This window comes from Natator depressus, chromosome 10 (genome assembly GCF_965152275.1).
Source record: "Natator depressus isolate rNatDep1 chromosome 10, rNatDep2.hap1, whole genome shotgun sequence".
NCBI lineage: Eukaryota > Metazoa > Chordata > Testudines > Cheloniidae > Natator > Natator depressus.
Genome location: NC_134243.1, coordinates 31,339,952 through 31,362,067, shown reverse-complemented (window position 1 = coordinate 31,362,067; position 22,116 = coordinate 31,339,952). Strand labels below are relative to the sequence as shown.

General features: G+C 42.9%; 1 protein-coding gene across 7 annotated transcripts in view; it reads left to right on the top strand.

The window, feature by feature from the left end:
• NPRL3 (NPR3 like, GATOR1 complex subunit) overlaps positions 1-22,116 on the top strand; it is a 117,833-nt gene that overhangs the window by 61,252 nt on the left and 34,465 nt on the right. For all 7 annotated transcript variants that reach the window (XR_012641230.1, XM_074965618.1, XM_074965621.1 and 4 more), the window contains 2 exons: positions 14,977-15,166; positions 19,083-19,275. Coding sequence is in view for 6 of the 7 variants with exons in the window: in XM_074965618.1 (XP_074821719.1) it covers positions 14,977-15,166; positions 19,083-19,275 (383 nt within the window). In the remaining variant the exon portion in view is untranslated. The remainder of the gene's footprint in view (positions 1-14,976; positions 15,167-19,082; positions 19,276-22,116) is intronic.

Sequence of the window (22,116 nt, the reverse complement as noted above, 5' to 3'; positions counted from 1 at the left end):
AACATAGCACTGTGAACACTACCTCTTATGCCAGCGAAACTTATATTGCTCATGAGTGTGGTTTTGTTACACGTCTGAAATGATATAAATTTTGCCAACATAAGTGGTGGTGTAGACATGGCCTCTGCTGCATGCATGACTTCAGCATTGGCCCCTGTCCATATTTATAGGAGAGTAACATCCAGCAGTTTAGCCAGTCAGATTGCAAGAGAAGAACTTATTCTGATTATGATTTGAGTGAGGTAGTGCTCAAAGTGCACCAATACACAAATATACTGTGTGTGTAAAGAGTGATCTTAGAGAGAGAGACACACAGACACACAGACACCCCCCCCCCCACCTATCTGTGAAATGTTATATCATTGATGAAGGTTCTTCCTCATTCTACTTGGTGACCGTTTTGTCCTGAAAATTGAGGACTAGTATCCCTTGTAATTTTTTCCTAGCTACTGTAACTTCAGACACTATTCTTATCTCTGAGTTGGTAGGGATTCCTTGTTTCTGTTTGTATATGCAAAAGCCTCATGTTATATGTTGTTAGGAACTTATATTTATAAATCTGTGCTTTGTACCATTTTACAGCAATAAAAAAGACATTAAGTTAATAAGAGAACCTTAAGGTTGTTTAGTTAACTTCTTACAAATCAAAAAATGCCAAACTAAATTTGCATAGTCAGCCTTAACTTTGCCTATTGAGCATATGCAAGATGAAACCATCTTTGACTGCAAACGATTTCACTAATAAGGTATACTTGTCATGTGCCCAATGGAGTGGTGTGATGAATCGGAGCAATAAGGAGTGGCAGAGGCAATCTAAAGGCCAAATTATGTTTGTTCTCAATCAGTTCGGGGTAAAGTGTAAATCAATTAAGTGGGAAATAATCACAAGTAAATCAGTTAGTTGTTTCTACTAAAGCTTATATCATAAACTACTGTGAACGATTATTATCCACTGTATATCAACTATTATCTTTCTTAAACTCACTTTATAGATAACATTTTACATTTATGAAATAACAGAATTTTGAATTAGATAATAAAATGTGTTATAACATAAACCCCATTGTTATACATTCCGTTTTCAACCAATTTGTCTGGTACTGAAGTTAGGCTTACTGGCCTGTAATTGCCATGATTCCCTCTGGAGCCTTTTAAAGAAGTTAATGTCCTATTTGCGCTATCCTCCAGTCATCTGGTACAGAGGTTGATTTAAGTGGTGGGTTACATAGGGTTACATACCACAGTTAGTAGTGCAATTTCATATTTGAGTTCCTTCAGAACTCTTTGGTGAATACCATGTGGTACTGGTGACTTATTACTGTTTGTTGTATCAATTTGTTCCAAAACCACCTCCATTGACACCTCCATTTGGGATAGTTCCTCAGATTTGTCACCTAAAAAGAGTGGCTCAGGTGTGGGAATTGCCCTCACATTCTCTGCAGTGAAGACCGATGCAAATAATTCATTTAGCTTCTCCTCATATTAAGGTCAGTATTACCAAGTGGTTCAGCTATATTCATCTCTTGGACCAGATCCTGTGCTCTACTTAGGAGTAAATAAAGCATTGTCTCTCTCTCCTTGTGGGTTCCAGGACTAGCTGCTCCAAGAAGCAGTCATTTAAGATGTCAAGAAAATGTATCTCTGCATCCTGTTCTGAGGTGGCATGTACCCAGTCAATATGAGGCTATTTGAAATCCCCCATTATTATTGAGTTTTCTTTTTTTAGTCTTTCTGATCTCCCTGAGCATTTCATAATCACCATCACCATCCTAGTCAGGTGTGGAATATTATTGAAGCATGGAATTTCTATCCATAGAGATTCTGTGGTGCAGTTTGAGCCATTTATTATTTTTACTCTGACACTTTGTTTTCTTTCATATATGGTGCCACTCCCCCCCAGAACAACCAACTCGGTCATTCCTACATATTTTGTACCCTGATACCACCATGTCCCATTGATTATCATCGTTCCACCAAGATTCTGTGATGCCTGTTATATCAATATCCTGATTTAATATCAGGCACTTAAGTTCACACATCTTAATATTTAGACTTCTAACATTTGTATACAAGCAGTTTTAAAATTTGCTACTTTTTAGCTGTCTGCCATTATGTGCTGTAATTGAATTAGACTCCTTTTTTTCATTGGACTGTTTCTCTTCAGTTCCTACCTGTACTTTATCAACTTCCATCTTCTCCTCCTTAGTATGGTATACAGAATCCCCCTTAATAGATCCTCTCCTAATGGATTTCTCTGTCTGAACCATGTGCTCTTCTGCACCTGTCAGCTATCCCCCCAGCCCTTAGTTTAACAACACTTCTACAACCTTTTTAATTTTACATACCAGCAGTCTGGTTCTGTTTTGGTTTAGGTGGAGCCCAGCCTTCCTGTATAGACTCCTCCTGTCCCCAAAAGTTCCCCAGTTCCTAATAAACTTAAATCCCTGTTCCCTACACCACTGTCTCATCTATGTATCCACGCACAGTATGAATTTTCAAAGGCTCATATTCCAGTCATATGAAAACTGGTTCTTGCTGGAATACTTGAATGTGCTTCCCAATGCGGGCTATTGCTGTCCCATATCTTAATTTCCTACATCTGGCTATTTCCAAAATGAGGGGAGAGGAATGTGGGGCCCCCATACTTCAAAGTGTCTGAACCAGCTGTGTCAGAGGGAGGTGTAAACTCCCCATAAATGGACAATCCTGAATAACAAGTCCTTGAGGGAGATTTCTCCCCATGCCCAGGCAGGTGGGTGTCTGGGTAAAAACCTCCCCCGTAGACATGTTGTCATTGGCCTCCTCCACTATAGTAGGTATTTTTAATAATTCACATTTCCATTACTCTTAGTTATTTGATTCTTCCAGGATAGGACCAGCTTGGCTCTGAAGAAGGTGCTGGGTGTAACTGGGCGTGGCTTGCTGTTTCTCACTGAACAAAAGATGCTTTTAATTTTTTATTGTTTGGTTTTTTTTTTAACAGTGGTTGCTAGGTGAAGCCTCCATTTTGCAGATGAACTGAATTAATTATGGATTGTACAATAGTGCAGTGGAAAATGAGCATGTGAGGGAATAGGAATTGGAGGGGGCTGCATGTGTTTGAGAGAATAGCACAAATAGGACTCAGTCAGATCTACAATGCATCTGGAAGTCATTATGTGGTGAATCCAGGGCAGCTTTTGTTGTAGAGGGTGTGGAAGTACCATTTATATGCAGATATAGTCAGTTATAGTAAATATAAAATGCATGTTTGCTGTGTGCTGGATTTAAAAATAGTGCTTGCAAGACTTCAAAGAGAAATATTAGGTGAGTGTTGTTCTGTCAACTGAAGTAAAGGTCCAAAGCTAAGCCTGTCACCTGATGATTGGAATGTTGATAAGTTCTAGAGTAATGCATTGATTTGATTTACAGTGATAGCAGAGACCTAAAGTATCTGGTAGGTCTAAAATAAGGAAATGTTTTAATGGTGGTTTTGTTTTTTTGCCATAGTGTAGTGAATGTCAGTCCAATTAAATGAGCCTGCTCAAACAACCATTTATTTTTGCCAATATAAATGCAGTACACCCTCGCTATAATGAGCTTGCTGGGACCCAAGCCTTTTGTTTCTTATAGGCAGGAGTTCATTATTGGGAAAGGACAATGAAAATGAACAGGCGGTGGAGCTGCCAGCCATGTGGTGGAGTGGCAGAGCTGGATAAAAACTGTTCATGTATGTGCAACTTCATTTTTTTAAAAAAATTACTGTACTGTAGTTGGGATACAGGGACTATGTTCATTATAGCTGAAGGTTCGTTATAATGAAGGGCGTTATAGCGAGGATGTACTGTATGCTATCCTCTTTCCTTCGCTTTTGAACTGAAAGCTTCCCCAGTAGCTATTCTATTTTTTCAAATGTAATCCTTGAGTGTGTGTGTCAGGTTAAATTAGACTAATCCCAGACTGGAGTGAGGAGAGACAATGTGCTCCAGTGGCTATATTTTTAATTTAAAACCAGAAAAAAATATATATATAATATAACCAAACCAGAATTGAACCTTCCTTGTCCCCTTTGTCCCAGCACCTAGCTATTCCCAGTTTTCTTGACATTTTCCTTTTCCTTTTTCATGGGAAAAAAAACCACTCTGGGGATCTGATCACAGGAAACAGGCTTCTAAAAATCAGTGTGTTAAATAAAGAATTTTATAAATGCTCTCTGCTTCCAGGAAGGCAAAGAATATTGAAGGACTTAGTCTTGCCCTTGCAGAGTTCAGTGCGCTGTGTTCTGTATTGTGTCTCCAGATGGGGTAATGCATAAAGTCTTTGTTTTTCAGAACCAAAATGTCTGTTGTGTGCTTATTTGTCAATAAATACAATGCCCTGTATTGTTACCAGCTTCTTGCATACAGAGAGTCACACAACTGTACACTACGCTACGCAGCTGGATCTGGAGCTTGGCCTACAGCAGTGATGGGAAATGGCGTCATAGAGATGGAGAGAAGGGAAAGGGGTGTTGAAATTTACTAGTGGAAACAATGTAAATGTTGTTGCATACCAGATAACAGACTGGAAGGAGGCAGGGATGGGGGTGGGGGTGGGGATGAGGAGGCAGATTGGAGGCAGGGATGAGGAGAGTGGAGTGAAGGAGCCATGAGAATGGGGTTAAAATTTAGACTTAATCATAGATTAAAAGAAAGCAAAATGTTTCATCCTTGTATTTGCTGCATGGCCCCATTTCTTCAGCCGAAGAAGGCTGGACATAACTCCTTATAGCACCAGCTGATGACTAAGCTTTATGAGCAGTCCCCCATGGCTAAGCATGCCATTGCCTGCTCAGCTGTCCAAGCTCTTTCTGGCGTCGGGAACGAGGCCATCTGATTGGTAAGGTTTTGAAACCAGATGTGAAGATTAAGAGACTCCCATGGCTCAGAGGAAAGCAATGAGTTTCGGATCTAGATCAGGAAAAGTGGTAGGGAGGAATGCACCTCTGAGATAGCTCTATCTGGAATGTCCATTTCCTCTCCAAAGCAAAGAGATGCTCACTTGATGGAGAATGAGGCAGGAAGTTCATAATGGTCATGTTCAAATGAACTGTCTGCAGAGCTCAGTACCAAAATCCCAGCCAGGCCTCGTTTCTGAAACTGCTTGTGTAGTAATCTTCACCCTGGCACGAACACCTGCTGCAGATGTGATGCAGCAGCACAGAATGCTGTCCTGGGAAAGAGACAGATTGCCAAGGAGAGGAAAAGGGAGGGGGCTTGGAATCCACCCAAAGGGGCAGCTGGAAAAAGCTGTTAGAGGCAGAGAAGAATTGAGATGCTGAGCTCGAGGATAAATGGGGGCCTGGGTCAGAGGTAAGGTGATAAAATAAGAGAGAGGAGAATAAAAGTATGGGACTGGGAAGTGAGGAGGAAAAAGAAAATAGGAAAGATTTCAGATCAGGACATGCAGGAAAAAATAGACCTTGGTATGTGACCAGATCCTGTTAGAGGAGGAGGAGGGACGGGGGGGAGAATATACAGATTTACCAGAGAGTGAGTATTGAGGAAAAAAACGAAAGGAAATAATTGGTGAAAAGGGGAATTGATCAAAAAGCTGTATTAGATGCAAACAGATCCTGGAAGCAGTAAAGGGAGGCATACCCACAAAGGACCTAAAGTACATGAACAGAGAGTGTGACTGTTGGAACATCTGTTGATGGAATACAGTTCACAAGTGCCTAATGGATGAGCAAGGGCCCCTTAGGTGAAGAAACCCCATAAACATGGTGAAAAGAGGTACAGCCACAGTAACATTGAATCTGAGGAGCACTTCAGGCTGAAGAGAGGAAAAGAACAGGACAGCAAGAGTGGAGCTGGACTTACATCCAAGGAGAGGACAATTTGATTCTTCTCTGAAGTGACACAGTATCTTGTAGAGCAATCTCTTTTGTTCATAATAACAATGCATTTGGTATTAACTGTACAACATGTAAAAGCTCACAAAGATTAATGAGTTGGTATCTTATAGCTTATTAGTATACGTAGTAAGTCTCTGGTAATGGTCTAGATCAGGGATCGGTAACCGTTGCCATGCGGTCCGCTAGGGAAAGCCGGTGGCAGGCCAGGACAGTTTGTTTACCTGCAGCATGTGCAGGTAAACAAACCGTCCCAGCCCACCAGTGGCTTTCCCTGGCGGACCGCATGCCAAAGGTTGCTAATCCCTGTTCTAGATTATTTATGCTCCTGGTACAATTTTGGAGTTTTCCCTTAGAAAGTTCTAAAAAATTTAAATTATCCTTTTTGTCTTGGTTTTCCTCTGCCTCTCCTATAGTTAGCATAGCCTAGTCTGGTCACCACACTTGCTCTGCTGTTTAAGTATTGATGTAAACTTGAGATTAGCCCTCCGTATGGTGCATAACACAGGAGAAACGTAACAAGGCTGTAGGGATGGCATGACACTTTAGGGTTGTTCAGATTGTGCATATCAGAAGTGACTGCAATGATGGTGTTTTTACTTAATCTGTATTATGATTAATATCCTCAGTTCAACAATCCTATCTTCCTGCCTTGAAAGGGAAGCTGAAGTCTCATTTAGATCTGGCTTGAAAGGTGGTCAAATTTCATGGTAGCTTCTGTATTCCCCATTGAAATTCAACTTCTTATAGCTGTTCAGTGATTGACAAATGATATCCCTTGTGACAGAGTGAACTGAAATATGCCTAGTATCTCAGAAGAAGAAATCTATTAACTTTTTATTAAGATCCCCGGAAGAAGCTGCTACTTTTATAGTCAGTGAGGCCACCAAACTGTTCCCAAAGAGGGGAGGGCATCAACTACAGAACTTGGTTTACATTCCTTGTCTCCAGTGGCTGCTTATTTATATTGTGGTTATGTTCACAATGTGCTGGGTGATGTCCAAACATAAGAACACCTGGTTCCTGCCCCAGCTAGCTTTCTGAAATACAGCAACTTTCTGTGAGCTACATCATCCACCAATAAAAAGAGGAGATATTTGCTGTTAAGCAAACCCAAGCTAAAATATCATTGAAGTTGCCACAGCAGTTGCTCCATTCAGGTAGTACTTTAATGTTGGGTCTTTTAAAATATTGGTTAGTATCCCATTACTAAATGAGGCAGAAAGAGGGCATGTGCAGTGGCTGTGGTGTGACACATGGCATTTGAGGTTTGGAGTTTTTGTTCACTTTAAACAGAATTCCTCTGAATACTTCCAAGGTCAAGACGAGAGTGAAAGGTTTCAAGGATGGGTGTGTTTGTATACACACACCTCCCCGCAGCCAGCCTGGCAAGAATGATGTTAAAAGCCTGCATGGAGAGAGATGGTCCTGCCCCATGAAACTGCTTGAGCTGTCAAACCTGGTCCTACATCAGGAATTCATGAAGGCATACAAATAAGGTATAGGTGAAGGCATACTCTGCCAGTGGGACAGCACAAAACCTCTCTCCACTCTGCCAGGGAGAGGAACTCGTTTGTGGCACCTGCCAGGAAGGGGTTCATATTCCTCTTCTAAAATAAGGGACCCACTCTGTTCCCCAGAGGACAAGGAGCTACACTGCATACCCAGAGGCAAAAGGTATGTCTACACTGCAGTTAAACACTGGCCTGCCAACAGACTCAGGCTTTCAGGGCTTGGGCTAAGGGGCTGTTTAATTGTGGTGTAGATGCATGTGCTTGGGCTGCAGAATAAGCTCAGGGACCCTCCCACCTCTCAGGGTTCTAGAGCCTGGGCTCCAGCCTGATCCTGAATGTGTACACCGCAATTAAATAGCCCCTTAGTCTGAGCTCAAGTCAGCTGGAATGGGCCAGCCACAGGCTTTTAATTGCAATGTAAACCTACCCAAAGGGGCTGCTTCGAGTAGATCTGAAACAAGGGACTGCTTTTTCTCTCCAAAATCAGGTGAACTGTGTTGTGATGAGGAGGTACAGGTACTGGCCTGTGTCATGCCCAGGAATCTGATAAATCTTGCTGACATCTGAAAGTGCCCCCACAGCTGAATAATTCCCACCATAAGAGTGTGACAGAAGGGGCAGGAGGAAGATGACTTTAGCAGTAGTGTTTCAGGTGGGTTGGATGGAGTAAAAGGAAGAGGAAATAACTTTCACTTCATTAGTTTGGAACATTGTAAATATGAGCCAAGCTTTGCTTTCGGATATTTAAACATCAGTGTTACTGGGAGTTGTGTATGGATGTGTGTGGAGAATTTGGCTCATGGTTTGGAAATGTATGCTAATGTGTCTGTGCCAAGATTGATCCTGCCTATACGAATATCTCAAATGCCTAGACACACAAATGTTAGGTGCATGGAATCTGGTAGAAAGAAGTGTGTGTTGGTCTGTCCATCTCTACAGACCATGTAGCTGCATAACACTTCATGCAACTAAAATAAACTTTGGGGTGACAGCTTTATTAACAAAATAAGATATGCTGGCTACTTTTTTGGCAAAAGTTTTCAAAAGAAAATAGACTTGTGTGAAATGGCAAAGTTGATCTATAATATATGGTACTCACAGTACCCGTTTGTTGTACACTTTTCAGCTATGTCTCACTCTCTGTTCTCTGAGTAGATTATTGTATAATTAAAATTAATAACACAGATTTTCTTACAAAGATGTGTTTGAGGGAAATCCCCAAATTATATGTCCAGCAGCCCCAAGAGGCAGGGAATTCCTGAAAAGACACTGGGTGTGTGCCAGGCAGCAAAAGGCACGTGTGCTTGGGACTTGGTAGAAGACAAGGCAGGGAGGATAGAGCCAGACTGAAGGTTGCTCAGCTTTTAGAAAAATGAGAATTGTGTGGGCCGAAAAGTTTAATTTGAGGGGTTTTACTGAGGTTTGGCCCATTTACCATAATGATTAATACAGCAGATTTAGTTTCCTTCAGAGGATCTGAGCTCATTCTGCCTGTGTTTCTCACCAAAACACTGCTGGTTGCTATGAAGTCCTTGAGCACCTTTTGTCAGTGAATCAGTGTTTTCAATACCTACTAGTTAATACTTGGGGGCCCGCAATGTTTTGTGAAATGAAAAGGCTGTTCATGTGAAATTCAGCCAGGCGGATGATGCATTCTCCAAACCCTCTGGAAGTAGGTCGCCGCCAAGTCCGCAGACAGCTCTCGCCCGCTTACTCTGTGTCTGCTGCTTTCGGCATCAGTTGGGGGATGTTCTGTACTTTGTTTTTTGGATGCTGTAACACAAAGAATGTGCTTGCACTAGAAAGTGGGGCTGAATTGGGGCAACCTAATGCCCTAGGAGCACCACCAGATGCTAGTGAACATATCAATAATTAAAGCTATAGTAAGGTTAAAATAGCTCAAGACACAAGATCTTGAAAAAATCAAGGTAATTCAAGGAACTAGAAAAGCAGACTTCGCTGTCTAGCCAGTGGAACTTGCCAGGTGTGAGATGGCTCAGACTAACCCTCCCCCATTGCCTGAGAAGCAGCTAGCCCAAGAGCCTCAAGGCCAGATTTTTAAAGTTGTTTAGGTGCCTAGTGGGATTTTCAGACACTCCCAGGTTCCTGTCTCCCACTGATTTCAATGGGGGTTAGGAACCGTGGTATTTCTGAAAATTCCACTAGGTGACTACTCTGTATCTTATGATGATTAAATACCTTTAAAAATTTGGTTCTCTATTCTGTACAATGGACTCTTAATGACAAATGCCCTATCCATCTGTCTAGGTTCTTATATTGCTCCCTAGTATCTGAGCGCCTCACAATATCTAATGTATTTATCTTCACAACACCCCTGTGATGCTAGACCATACCATTGTCCCCATGTTACAGATGAGGAACTGAAGCACAGAGAGATTAGTGGCTTGCACGAGGTCACATATAAAGTCTGTGGCAGAGCCCAGAATTGCAGCCAGGTCTCCAGAGTCCCAGGCTAGTGTCCTAACCACTGGACCATCTTCCTCTATTATGTCCATATGTACTCACACCATGGTAATGCCAGGGAGGTCCACCCTCCCCCTTCTCTTTGGGTAGGCTGGGTTCAGATGGTCTGGGCTGTTTCCTAGAAGAGCTTGGGTTCAGCTGCTATCTTCCTGTGCTGGGAGCCCTTTTTGTGACCATTGATCTCTGATAACAGCTGTGCAGTGGACTCAGGCATCTACAGTTAAGGAACAAAGTGCTACTAGGAGAACGCTTACATAGTAAACATGCATTGCCGTTGAGAAATTTTAATTTAAATGTGGGGTGTATGTCTATAGATCCATTTCCAATAAAACACCGTAATTTATTGTAATGCAAAGCATTACAGTAAAGTCTTCAGTCTGCCTTACAGGGTTTTGGGTTTTTTTTAGTATTCTGTCCTGTAGAAGATCTAAAGTGCCTGGAACTTTGCTATCAAGTTGACCAACTAGAACTGTACACTGATTCTGTAGGTTTAAACTACAGGGCATATTCTTATACATGTTCTAGTAAATGTTTTCCAAAATGCATGCTGTGCTGGATTCTTAAATCTTTGGTCATTGCTCTTAGCCTGAGTGCAGTCAAAGTTTAATAGTTCTTTCATAGATTTTAAGGCCAGATCATGTGAGCATAGGCCATAAATTTTCACCTGGAAATTACTGCGTCAGGCCCATAACTTCTGGTATATTTAAGTCGACTGGATGATTGTTTTCAAAAGTGATGGAGAACTCACCAGCGCTCAAGGTAAATTGTTTCTAGGTCGCTTAATTACTCCCACCGTTTAAATTTATCTCTTAGATATGCCAAATAGATTGAGATTCTTAAGTCTCAATGCCTGGCACGTTTTCTAGACCTGAAATCGTTTTCTGAACCCTCTCCATATTGTCAATATCCCTTTTCCAGTGTGGACACCAGAACTGGACACAGTATCCAGTAATGGTTGCATCAATGCCATGTACAGAAGTAATGCCACTTACTTATTCCTAGTCAGTATTCACCTGGTTCTAGCAATAGATCTGCATTGTTGAGTCTAAAAGGGCATTGAGTCCTGACCTCTAGCCCCACCCCTCTAGCACCTACCACAATCCGATACTTCCTGATTGCAAATGGTATTGGTCCTCAGTGGCTTTCCAAGAAAGTCTGGGCCAAAATCTGATTACTTTGGTCAAATTAATCTCCTTTCCATAGTTACTCTTTCTTGTCGGCATTTGCACAGGAAACAGAATGTTAGTTGTTTAATTGATCTCAGGATTGGTGGCATTATGCTGAGGCCTCCAAGACTGTCTGTTTGAGATTTATTTTATCCCTTGGAGTTAAGGGTGATGCAACCCTATTTTATTAACTCTCTGTTCAGAAGTGTGTATAGTTTTCTCCTTTTTGCTGGAAGGGCCTGGACTGCAGTACATGCTAGGGTTGCTGTGACCGCAGCATGGGGAAGGCAGGGATTTCCTTGCTGGAATGCCTCAATCTATTTTGGAGCTGTAGGAATTCTTTGCCTGCTGTCATATTTGGAATAGGGACAAGTTCATCTTAGGGGTCAGCTTGTCTACACAAAAGCTTAGTTTGTTGCAAGCTGGGGTGTAACTCTACCTCACACTAGCCTGCTATGTACTAAACATCTGTGTGGACCCTGCTGCCACACACTAGTGCACTTTGCTATACATTGGTTTCAAAGAGGGATAGATCAAAGTGTACAAGGGAACTTGTAGGCCACAGCAACTGAGTCCAGCTAGACCCTTAGTGCACTGTGTAGACAAGCTCTAGTCCACACTAGGGGGCTGTAAATTTCTAATGCACACCAGTATGTTGCTAACTGAAAGTTCTTCAAGTTGTTGTCCCTATGGGTGCTGCACCACAGGATGTGCCCACACCATTGCGCTCTCCATCAGAGATTATAGTCAGCAGTGCCTGCGGTTCCAGGCCTGTGGTTCATCGTCAGCAGAGAGCCATTACTTATACCATGTTCTTCCCTTTTGGTTTTTCAACTGCCCCAAGAGTCTTTACAAAGCTCCTCTCTGTCATCACAGCTCACTTGTGTCAACAGAGAATAAGTTTTCCCCCTATCTGGACAATTGGCTCCTTAAGGGTCACTCCTTCCTAGAGGTCCAGTCAGTATCTAACAAGGCCTTGTTTCATTCCCTGGGCCATCCTCTGAACATGGACGTGTCTACCCTAACTCTGGTACAGCGCATAGACTTTTTATCAGAGTCACTCTGGACTCCTCAACTGTCAGGGCTACCTACTTGCCACGATGACGTACCTGTGAACAGGTTCACCACAGTCTCATATCCACCCTGCAGCAGCGCCCATAATCTAAAGTGTACCTCCGAGAGTTTTCGACTCCCTCAGCTGGTGGAAGGATCCTCTCAAGGTCTGTGTGAAAGTTCTGTTTTTGAATCCACCCCTGCTGGCTAGCGGGGAGGCCCATCTCCAGGGCCCAAGGCAAATGGTCTCCCCCAGGAACATCCCTCCACATCAACATTCTTGAACTCAGGGCAGTTTGCCTCACATGCCAGTACTTCCTTCGCAACATCAAGGGCCTCTCAGTCAAGGTAATGTTGGACAACAGAGCGGTAATGTACTAGATAAATGGTTAAGGGGAAGCAAGATCCCAGTCCTTATGTACAGAACCACTGAAACTGTGGAGCTGGTACATATCCCATCTCATACACACCTCTGCGGTCTACTTACCAGGCCTGCAAAACACTGCAACGGATTCCCTGAGCAGGCACTTCCACCAGGACCATGAGTGGGAACTCAGCAACTCAGTCTTTCAGAGTATTTACCAGTCCTGGGGCCTTCTGCAAGTGGATCTCTTTGCAACACCATCCAATGCAAAGTGCCAGCACTTCTTCTTGAGGAAGGCATATGGTTGCTACTCCATAGGGGATGCTCTTGTAGTGCCTTTGTGGCTGAGGCAAGTGGTGTGGTTCCTGGGTCTGTTTCACCTCTCCCTACTAACTCCTGTAGGCCTTCCTCTCACAGTGGATCTCCTGACACTGGACTTGGGCATAACCTATCCCAGTCTCTCATCTCTGCATGTCAAGGCCTGGCTCCTTGATGGTTCCTGGACAAAGAATTGGGCGGCTCTCCTGGAGTTCAGTCTGTACTCTTGAACAGCAGGAAACCTGCCATGAGAAAACTGCAGAAGTGGAGGTGTTTGCACGTCTGGTATACTCATTGATCTGTATCTGCCTCTGAATTTCTCCTCATGGATGATGTTGATTAACTTTTAGATTTAAAAACACAAGGTTGTCACTGAGCTCCATTAGGGTTCACTGGGCAGCAGTTACAACCTTTCTTCCACCAGTGGAAGGATTTATGGTCTTTGCTTACCCTACCATAGTCAGGTTCCTCAAGGGTTTGTTGTATCTATTTCCTCATGTCAAGGACTCCATCCTCCACCCTAGGATCTTCATCTGGTTCTCAGTGCTTTAAAGAACCCTCTGTTTGAACCCATGGGTAACTGCTTACTTCTCCACCTGTCCTTCAAGACTTTATTCCAGTTTAGCCATAACCTCAGCCAGAAAGGTAGGAGAGCTAGGGGCACTCATGGCGATCCCTCTTTACACTACACTACCTTTTACCGTGAGAAGGTGACCTTATGCCCCTATCCTCATTCCCTGCCTCCCGGTCTCTGCAGAATTCCATATCAATCAGTATATTAGTCTACCAGTATTTTACCCCCAAACTTCATTCCTCGAGGGAGGAGGCTGTCCTCCATTCTCTGGATGTGAGAAGGGCCCATGCCTTCCACCTCAACAGAATAAGACCTTCCAGGGTTTCCAACAGGCTTTTTATCTCCTTTGCCAAGAGAATGAAGGAGCAGCCAGTTTCCACTCAGACTACTGAAGTGGGTTTCTGGGTGCACTCGAGCTTGTTGCAAAGCTGCTGGAGTGTATCCCCGACCTTGAATGACTGCCCATTCCACCAGGGCCTGTTTCACCTCTTTAGCCCTTAAATTCATACTCACATTGTGGACATCTGCAGCAGCAACCTGGTTCTACAACCATGCGATTGCCAGGCACTGTGCTATCTTAGTTGCTTCCAGATATGCCCTTTGGTCATGCTGGCCTCAGAACTGTGCTGGATCTGCCTCCTCAGCTCCGCCTCCATGTTGTTACTGCTTGGGAGTGGAGCACCCTGAGGGACAATAACTTAAAAAGGAGAAGTTACTTACCTGTACAGTAACTTGAGTACTTTGAGATGAATTGTCCCTATGAGTGCTTCGCCTCCCGCCTGCCTTCCACTCTGCTGCAGAGTCTTCTGGGCTACATAGTTGAGAAGGAACTGGAGTGGCAGCAGGTCTACATCTCCCTGTATACCCTCACACTGGATCACAAGGATGTATGGTGCATAGGCACAGATCCATGGGCACTGCTGACTAAAATCTTCGCTCAAGAGTGCATAGGTATGTGCACATCATACAGTGGAGCACCCATAAGAACAAAACAGCTCGAAGAATGCATTATTGTGCTGGTAAATAACCTCTCTTTCCTTAGTGCATGTTAATGTAGTACTGTTTGAAATAGGACTACATTAATGTACACTAGGAAACTTTAATGCGCACTAGCAGGGTCCACATAGGCCAGTTAGTGTGCAACATGCTCATGTGCATTAGAATTTACACCCCTCTGATACAAACTAACATAGCATGTAGTCGGGCCCTTAGTGCATGGCAGGCTAGTGCAGCACAGACTTATACCCCAGCTTGTCATTAACTAAACGCGTTTTAGACAAGTCTGAGTCTGTCAGAGTCTCAAGGTCAGCAACAGTTCAGTAACACTGCTTAAAGTTTGCCTTACATATCATGAATATTTGGTTTCTGGACAAACATACTAACTTAGTGGTCTGGAAAAAGGCATAGACTCTGTTTTATTGGCGATGTGCAACAAAATGCATTGGAATAGGGTTACAAGAACCCAGGGCAAGTTTTCAACTGCTAAGAAGAGACCCTGCCTCTATGTTTGAGCATTTCTTTAGTGCGCATCCCCACAGGGCCTTAGAGTACCTTGTGCATGATCTCCCTCTTGCTTTTGAACTGTACTATGCTCTGAGTGCTTGCCTGAAATGCTAGCTTTTGCTTTGCAGACTCAGCTCATACAGATGGTGATATGGATGCTCCAGCATCGCCTTCTCATCCAGCTCCACACATATGTCTGTTTGATGGTGCCCCCGAATGAGGAGGATTTCCGAGCTCAAGATGAAGACATGCCCTTCACTGCCAGAGTTGGAGGCAGAAGTCTAAGCACTCCCAATGCTCTCAGCTTCGGCTCCCCAAGTATGAATACACTTCCTTTTCCCACTGTAAACAAGTCTGTATTTGCCTTTAGAGATTATCATAGGCCATATCTAGAGTAGGAGAGTAGGTAGTGTTTTATAATGTGATAGTCAATGTGCCTTAGCTAACATGATTTTAAACAGACTTTGTAGTAAGTCTAGGTAGGGCAAGTCATATTTAACAGTGTGTTAGCTGATCAAGGTCAGCCCTGGGCTGAAGAACCAAGAATTGGCGAACTTCTTGGCGGCCATTAAAGCTCTCTTATCAAATGCCTGCAGGACATTCTAGTCACCCAGTTCTTGATCAGCCTCTTCCTATCTGCTTAGTCCTGACCGTCTCTTTCCATTAATTCTGTCAAGAAGTCCTTTTAGGCATCCTTCCCAGGTGACCCAGGTGTTCTTCCAGATAGACAGCTGGTATCTCCATGGATGTCCATAATCAGAAACAGAATGAGGGAGTTTTAAACAAAGTGCTTGCGAGAAAACATGCTCCAAACAGCAGTGGAATCCTTGGGTTATAGTTGATGTCTTTAAGGAAACCCACACGGATACTGTGGCTGACAAATGTTTACAATTTCGCTTTCTTCTCGCTTGACTCCCCCAGCTCCTCCCATTGCCATGCTTTGAGGTCAGCTCTGGGACAGTGTTCTAACCAAAGCCAAAATGTGGTGCTGAAGTCCTAAATTGCTCAAAAACCTTGCCAAGGAAACTGAAGCGTGTCTGTTCAGCTGTCTGTGTCCTGCGGTATTCCCAGAAGCATGGTTGTTAATTATGGGGCATTCTGCAGGACATTATTTCTCTAAGGAAAATGAATTAGAGCTGAGGTCTTGGAGCCTAAAAATTGTTGTTGGCTCATGAGACTAAACCTATCCAGGAAACCTTTCCTATTGGTAAAATAAGCCTGAACTTGGTTCATTCTATCCAGTTTAATGCTGTGGCAGAGCATCCAGTTCTAACAGGGATGCATGATAGACCCACAAGAAATAGCTCATATTCTCAAAATTAGCTTCAGTCAGGCTACGTTGCATTGAGTAAAATACCAAGGAGTGTGAATGCACACATGCCAAGTTCTGTTTCCTTGGGAGAGTGAATGTCAGTAGTAAGGTCTTGGTGAGAGAGCCTTGTATTGTGTTACCTTTGTCGCAGAACCCCCGCATATTTGCTCTCAGCATCTAGTGCACCAGTTTGTGGAATCTCATATATGTTTGCTCCAAAGCAGCCATGCCTTCTCCTGACAGTTTCTCCACTCTTCAGTTGAGAACTCAGCCTGGGTAAGGGGTTTTGTAATAATAAAAATCCATAAAACCAAAGGGAATTAAACCACAAAAGCTAGTTAAAGTAAGACCAAATGGCTGACAGCAAATTAAGGTCAAACTCAGATATTCACTCTTCACATTGGGTCTCTGCACAATGCATGCTGTGGGTTCACTGTCATACCTAGGCCTAGCCAGAAGAGCTAAAGGGGGCAACGGGGTTTAGTTTTGCATTTCCTTGTTCAGTAATTTTAAATGGGACTCATAACTGTCCTTTTAACCTGATGCTTTGAGGTTTAATTGATAAATTTTGAGTCCTTTAGTTTGTAAATCTTTTATGATTGCTTAGTGCCTTTTTATTTACCTGCTTAAAGATAACTTGCAAATTAAAAGAATGGGTATTTGCCCCCATTTTATCTCTGTGCTGTGTAAAGAAGATCTGGATGGAAGGGATCTTTAAAAGGTTTGTGTTTTTTTTAACCTTTTAAATACCAGGAATGTCTGGTCTGTCTTTAACATTTAGTATGGACTGGCTCTCAGTTGAAGGGGTTTCATAGATTCTTTGGGCAGATGGGACCATTTGTGATTATCTAGTCTGACCTCCTGTATCGCACTGGTCATAGAGCTTCTCTAAAATAATTCCCAGAGCAGATCGTTTAGAAAAACATCCCCTCTTTATTTTAAAATTGTCAGTGATGGAGAATCTACCACAACCCCTGATAAAATGTTCCAATGATTAAATAGTCTCACCGTAAAAAAAATTGTTTTTTCCCGTCTGAATTTGTCTAGCTTCAGCTTCCAGCCATTGGATTGTGTTATAGCTTTCTCTGGGTAGGGATAATGGATCTTATCAAAAAGGACTTTCCTCAAGTGTTGGAGTTAAATGTGTGTTAAACTTAACACAAAGCAGATATTTAAACAGTCTGAATTAATATAGTTTCTTAGGTTTCACTTACATGGCTTGTTTAATGCCATTATCCTGGTTCTCCAGTTGTCAATAGCCATCTGGGAAAAACAAGAGGCTACAAGTGAATTTTTACTGTGGGGGTAGGAGGAAGTTTTGAGGCCGCCTTTGACCCCTTTTTTCCCCTTTATAATGATGGATAAACTCACAATTTTTCTTTCCTTTGCTAGGTATCTTTAAGGACAGTCATATAGAACTGTTGTATTTATAACTCCTCCCAGCAAATAGTTCGGTGATTGCAGCATAGCTTCCTTACATTCTCTTCTACCTACCCTCCCAACTGCTCTACTTTTCTCATTGCCGCTTCATGTTGTTTAAACTAGAGCTGTCTGGGCATTTTCTGCCCAAGTTTTTCAGGGAAAAGATGGTTTTTCCAGAGTTGAATTTTCCACAGGAGAAATGTTTGTTTCTATTTTCCACCGGGGAAAATCAAAACAAAATGTTTCCGCTCTATTTGACATTAATCTGTGTCTGCCTGAGCCATCACAGTGCCCCATGAGTAGTTCACATACCTCATGTCCCCAAATCTCCTTATGGACTGATCTCTGCATCATGATCATGGGAGGCTTAGTCTGGGGCTTGGAAGCCTGGCCAAGAGAGGAAAATGGGGGCATGAGGCACTAGCTCTGGGGTTTTCCCAGTGCTAAGGAAGGAATGCAAACCCTGTCCCAGCAGTTCCCATTCGTAACTTCCCAATGCCAGTGCCTGCACTGTTCATTATTTGTAGTCTCATGTATTTATTTCCCACTCCTCCACATGTTGCGGTTTCATCTTCTTTGCTATGCATCACCAGTGTATAAAGCTCATTAGATACGTTGTTTCTGGTTCTGTATTTAATCACTCTCCCAGTCATATCAGATGGTAAGTATGGCTCTACTGGGTCAGACCAATGGTCCATCTAGCTTAGTATCCTGTTTTCTGACAGTGGGGAGTGCTAGGTGCTTCAGAGGAATGAACAGAACAAGGCAATTATAGATTGATCCATCCTCTGTCATCTAGTCCCAGCTTTTGTTAGCAAGAGGTGCAGGGATACCTGCAGCTTGGGGTGACGTCCCTGACCATCTTGGCTAATAGCCATTCCTCCGTGAACGTCTCTATTTTTATTTTTTTTTAAGCGCAATTACACTTCTGGTCTTCACAATATCCCCAGGCAACAAGTTCCATAGGTTGACTGTATGTTGTGTGAAGGATTTCCTTACATTTGTTTTAAAACTGCTGCCTGTTAATTTTATCACATGACCTCTGGTTCTTGTGTTGTGTGAAGGAGTAAATAACACTTTCCTATCACATTCTCCACATCATTTATGGGTTTGTAGACTTCTCTCATATCCCCCTTTAGAGCATACCATTATTCCCAGAAACTGAAACTTACCTCCTAGGCAGCATGCCTTGGATGCACTTCCAAGGAGTCCACTCACCCTAGGAAATCTGCAGATAGCTGTGCAGTCCCCATTTTCAAGAAAATCCTTATGTCCCAATAATATTTTGTATGTTGCCCCAAATTACCCATCACTTGTCTACAAACCCAACAAATTCTGCCAAGAGAACCAAATTCCCTGTCCTCATCTAATTGCTTGCAGGCAGTTCCCATGTCATGTTTCCATGCCCCCTTTCTTTGCTATACTAAGCTGATGGGTTTGCTTGGAAGGAACCTGCTAGTTTGCACTCTTCACAGCATCATATTATTTCCGATTTTACAGCCAGTAGTGATGATATGACTCTCACAAGCCCTAGTATGGATAATTCCAGTGCTGAGCTGATACCTGGTGGTGACTCCCCATTGAATAAACGGATGACCGAGAACCTACTAGCGAGCTTATCTGAACATGAGCGGGAAGCTATCCTCAATGTCCCTGCTGCACAGAATCCAGAGGATCTCCGCATGTTTGCAAGGTAGGGAGAATGTAACCTCCCTTCTCATTCCCCCTTTGCAATTAATCTCTGCATTAGCACTGTAGGTAGGGTGGGGTGAGGGTGCATCTTGGAAGATTACATTTCTGGCTCTTATTCCCACGGTGACCTCTTCACCAGTGCTTGTTGGTGTCTGACACTAGCTGTTGGCCAGGTTTTTAATTAGTGCCCTAAGAATATTCTGTTAATAAGCTCTGGATGTACATAAAGGCTCTGAGACCCTCTTATGGGTAGTGCGTTCTCAGGTCTGACTGCCCACCAGTTGTCTTGTGTGGTTCTGAGAGTGTCTCACTCTTGAGAACACAAAATTGAATTTGCATAACCTGAAAACAAGCTCAAAGCAGAGGCCCTGGTGTGTGCATGTGCATGGTGTAGTTACAGGCCTGTTAGCGTTTCCAGAGATCTGTAAGTAATGGTTTTTAAAAGCATTTGAAAATACAGTGGCATCACAGGAATTTAGCGTTCACCGGGTTTCATACTTGTGGAGAAAAGAATGGCGCAGGGAAGTGTCACAGCTTCTTACACATTCCAGATCACCCAGTCATTCCCTGACTAGATCTCCCCTGGCATGTGTGGCTAGGAGAGTAATAGTCAAGTATCCCAAGGAGACCACTGTGGGAATAAAATAGTTGCTTTCCATGCTGCAGAGTTCTCTGCAACTGGACCAGTGGAGATTATGGATGTTTTGTAGTGAATTCCTGAAGCCTGCAGATGTAGTTACTGTCCTGCACTAAAGTATACCTCTGCTGCTCCTTTTGTGTAACTGGGAGATGGCAGCATCGCACCGATTCAGAGGATGTGGATTCTCTGAGATGTCCACTCAGATGGAAATATCTTGGCTATTTGAGAACTCTGTCCCCATCAGTGGCTAGATGTCTGCAAAACCTACGCCAAAAAATAAAATAAAATAGTCTTCTGATAAAATACTTTTTTGAAAATTCTGTGAAATTCAGTCTGGACTATTATTCTGATTTCATTAAATAAAGCTTCTAAACCTATCATTCTTATAATGAAACCCGTTTATCTTTCTGGTTGTCCATCTAGAACCTTTTTGGCTTGCTGAACTGGTTGGGAGGGGGGGACAGCTCTTGAAAAGCTCATGATTTGCAGATGCCAAAAGCGACTTTGGTTTCTTCAGGAAGTCAGATAGTGTGACTAACAGGTCACGCAGATGTCTGAGGAGGAGGAGAGTTTGGTTATATTTCGCAGTTTGCTTTGCTAAGGAATCTGATGTACAAGCAATCGATAGCAGTAAATGGAGTTTCCATTTTTCCTTCCATTATCAATATGGGCAGAAACAGACAATTTTATATCCCAGAATAACCATTCCTAAATCATTGCTGAGGAGATAAGGTACAGCAGACATGCTTTCTCGACTGTCTGGAAGCTGAAGTGTAAAAATATGACTTGTCCTGCAGAATGATCACAACTGTCACGTGATTTACTGTTTACACACAGTGAGTCTGTAAATGACATCACTCAAGAGTTCTTTGTTGTTCAGTTCCCTTCTTCCAATTGCAAATCAGGAGACCAAAATGATCCTTATGTGATTCCCTGTGCACAATTCTGTACCCACCATTGAGTGCATAAATACAGGACATTAGAGAGAAGCTGAGGCAGTGAGCAAAGCAGTCCTTTCGTTTACTCCACACATGCTTCCTCTTTCAGGGGTCTTGGATCAGCTCTACTTTTCACTTAACTTTTAACTGTGGGTGGTCCATGATGATGAGTCTTATGCTGTGGGAAGCAGAACTCTGCTGTATTTGTCAGTATCCCAGCATGAGCTCCTACTGTAACTGAATAGTTAGTAGCATACTAAATATACTGTAACTGCCCTCCTGAGAATGGTTCAGTGTGCATACAAAGGGAGTGCCTATTTTTAGAAGAGCAATAAAATTGGTCATGATACAAATTTCTTATGACAATTGTCTCTGAACTACTTGCTGTTCTCTGCTTAATACATCACAGAACTTGTCTGTCTGTTACTATGTGCAGCCAGTACTTGGATTTCTCTAGTGAAGGCAGACACCTTAAACAGAATGTGGAATAACATAGCTTGACAGAGGTTAACCACATGGGCGTTGGATGAGGACTCAAATCCAAATTCTTTTCCTAAGTATTGAGTGGGTGAGAGATGGAAAGTTATTTCAAGAGTAAAGTTGAGATACAGAGGAGCTTTTCTTGATCTAGGTCTGTAATGTATTAGGCACGAACATTCTTTCCTTGAACATCAGGTAGTGCTTTCTAAGCCAGATTAATGCTTTACTGTCAGTTCACTGCCTCTAGCAAGCCACTTGGCAGAGTCATTTCCAAGAGCTCTGTTCCCTAGAATGGAGAGATGGGGAGAGGAGGTGGAACCCTGTTTGCTATGCTGAAATTCTGTTCTATTATTTATACACCACCATAAATGTACAACTGTTTAGAGACAAAAGACAAGATTGCTGCCCCAGGAACTTCCAGCCTAGGTTCTATATGGGCCCCATAAATGTACTCCGTGATTTACAAAGCCAGGACAGGAGGGTCTTGTCTGCATTGAGTTTTTGGCCATGAATGTAGCTGCACTGGTACAAACCCCTATGTGCTGCACTGATGAAACCTGTGCTAGGGACTGGTGCAGCCTAGCCTGCTTTCAAACTGGATTATGCTGCACTGGTGCAAATTGCTGTTTACTCTGGTGCACTGACTGCACTAGGGGCTTGCATCTGAGCAAGGCAGAGCTGATGCTGGTGGGCAAAGGGAAGTACTTTTTAAGAGCTTGCAGCCATAGTGAAATCTCCATTGGTTGAAGATACACACCCACAATTGGTCAACTCAGTCCATAGT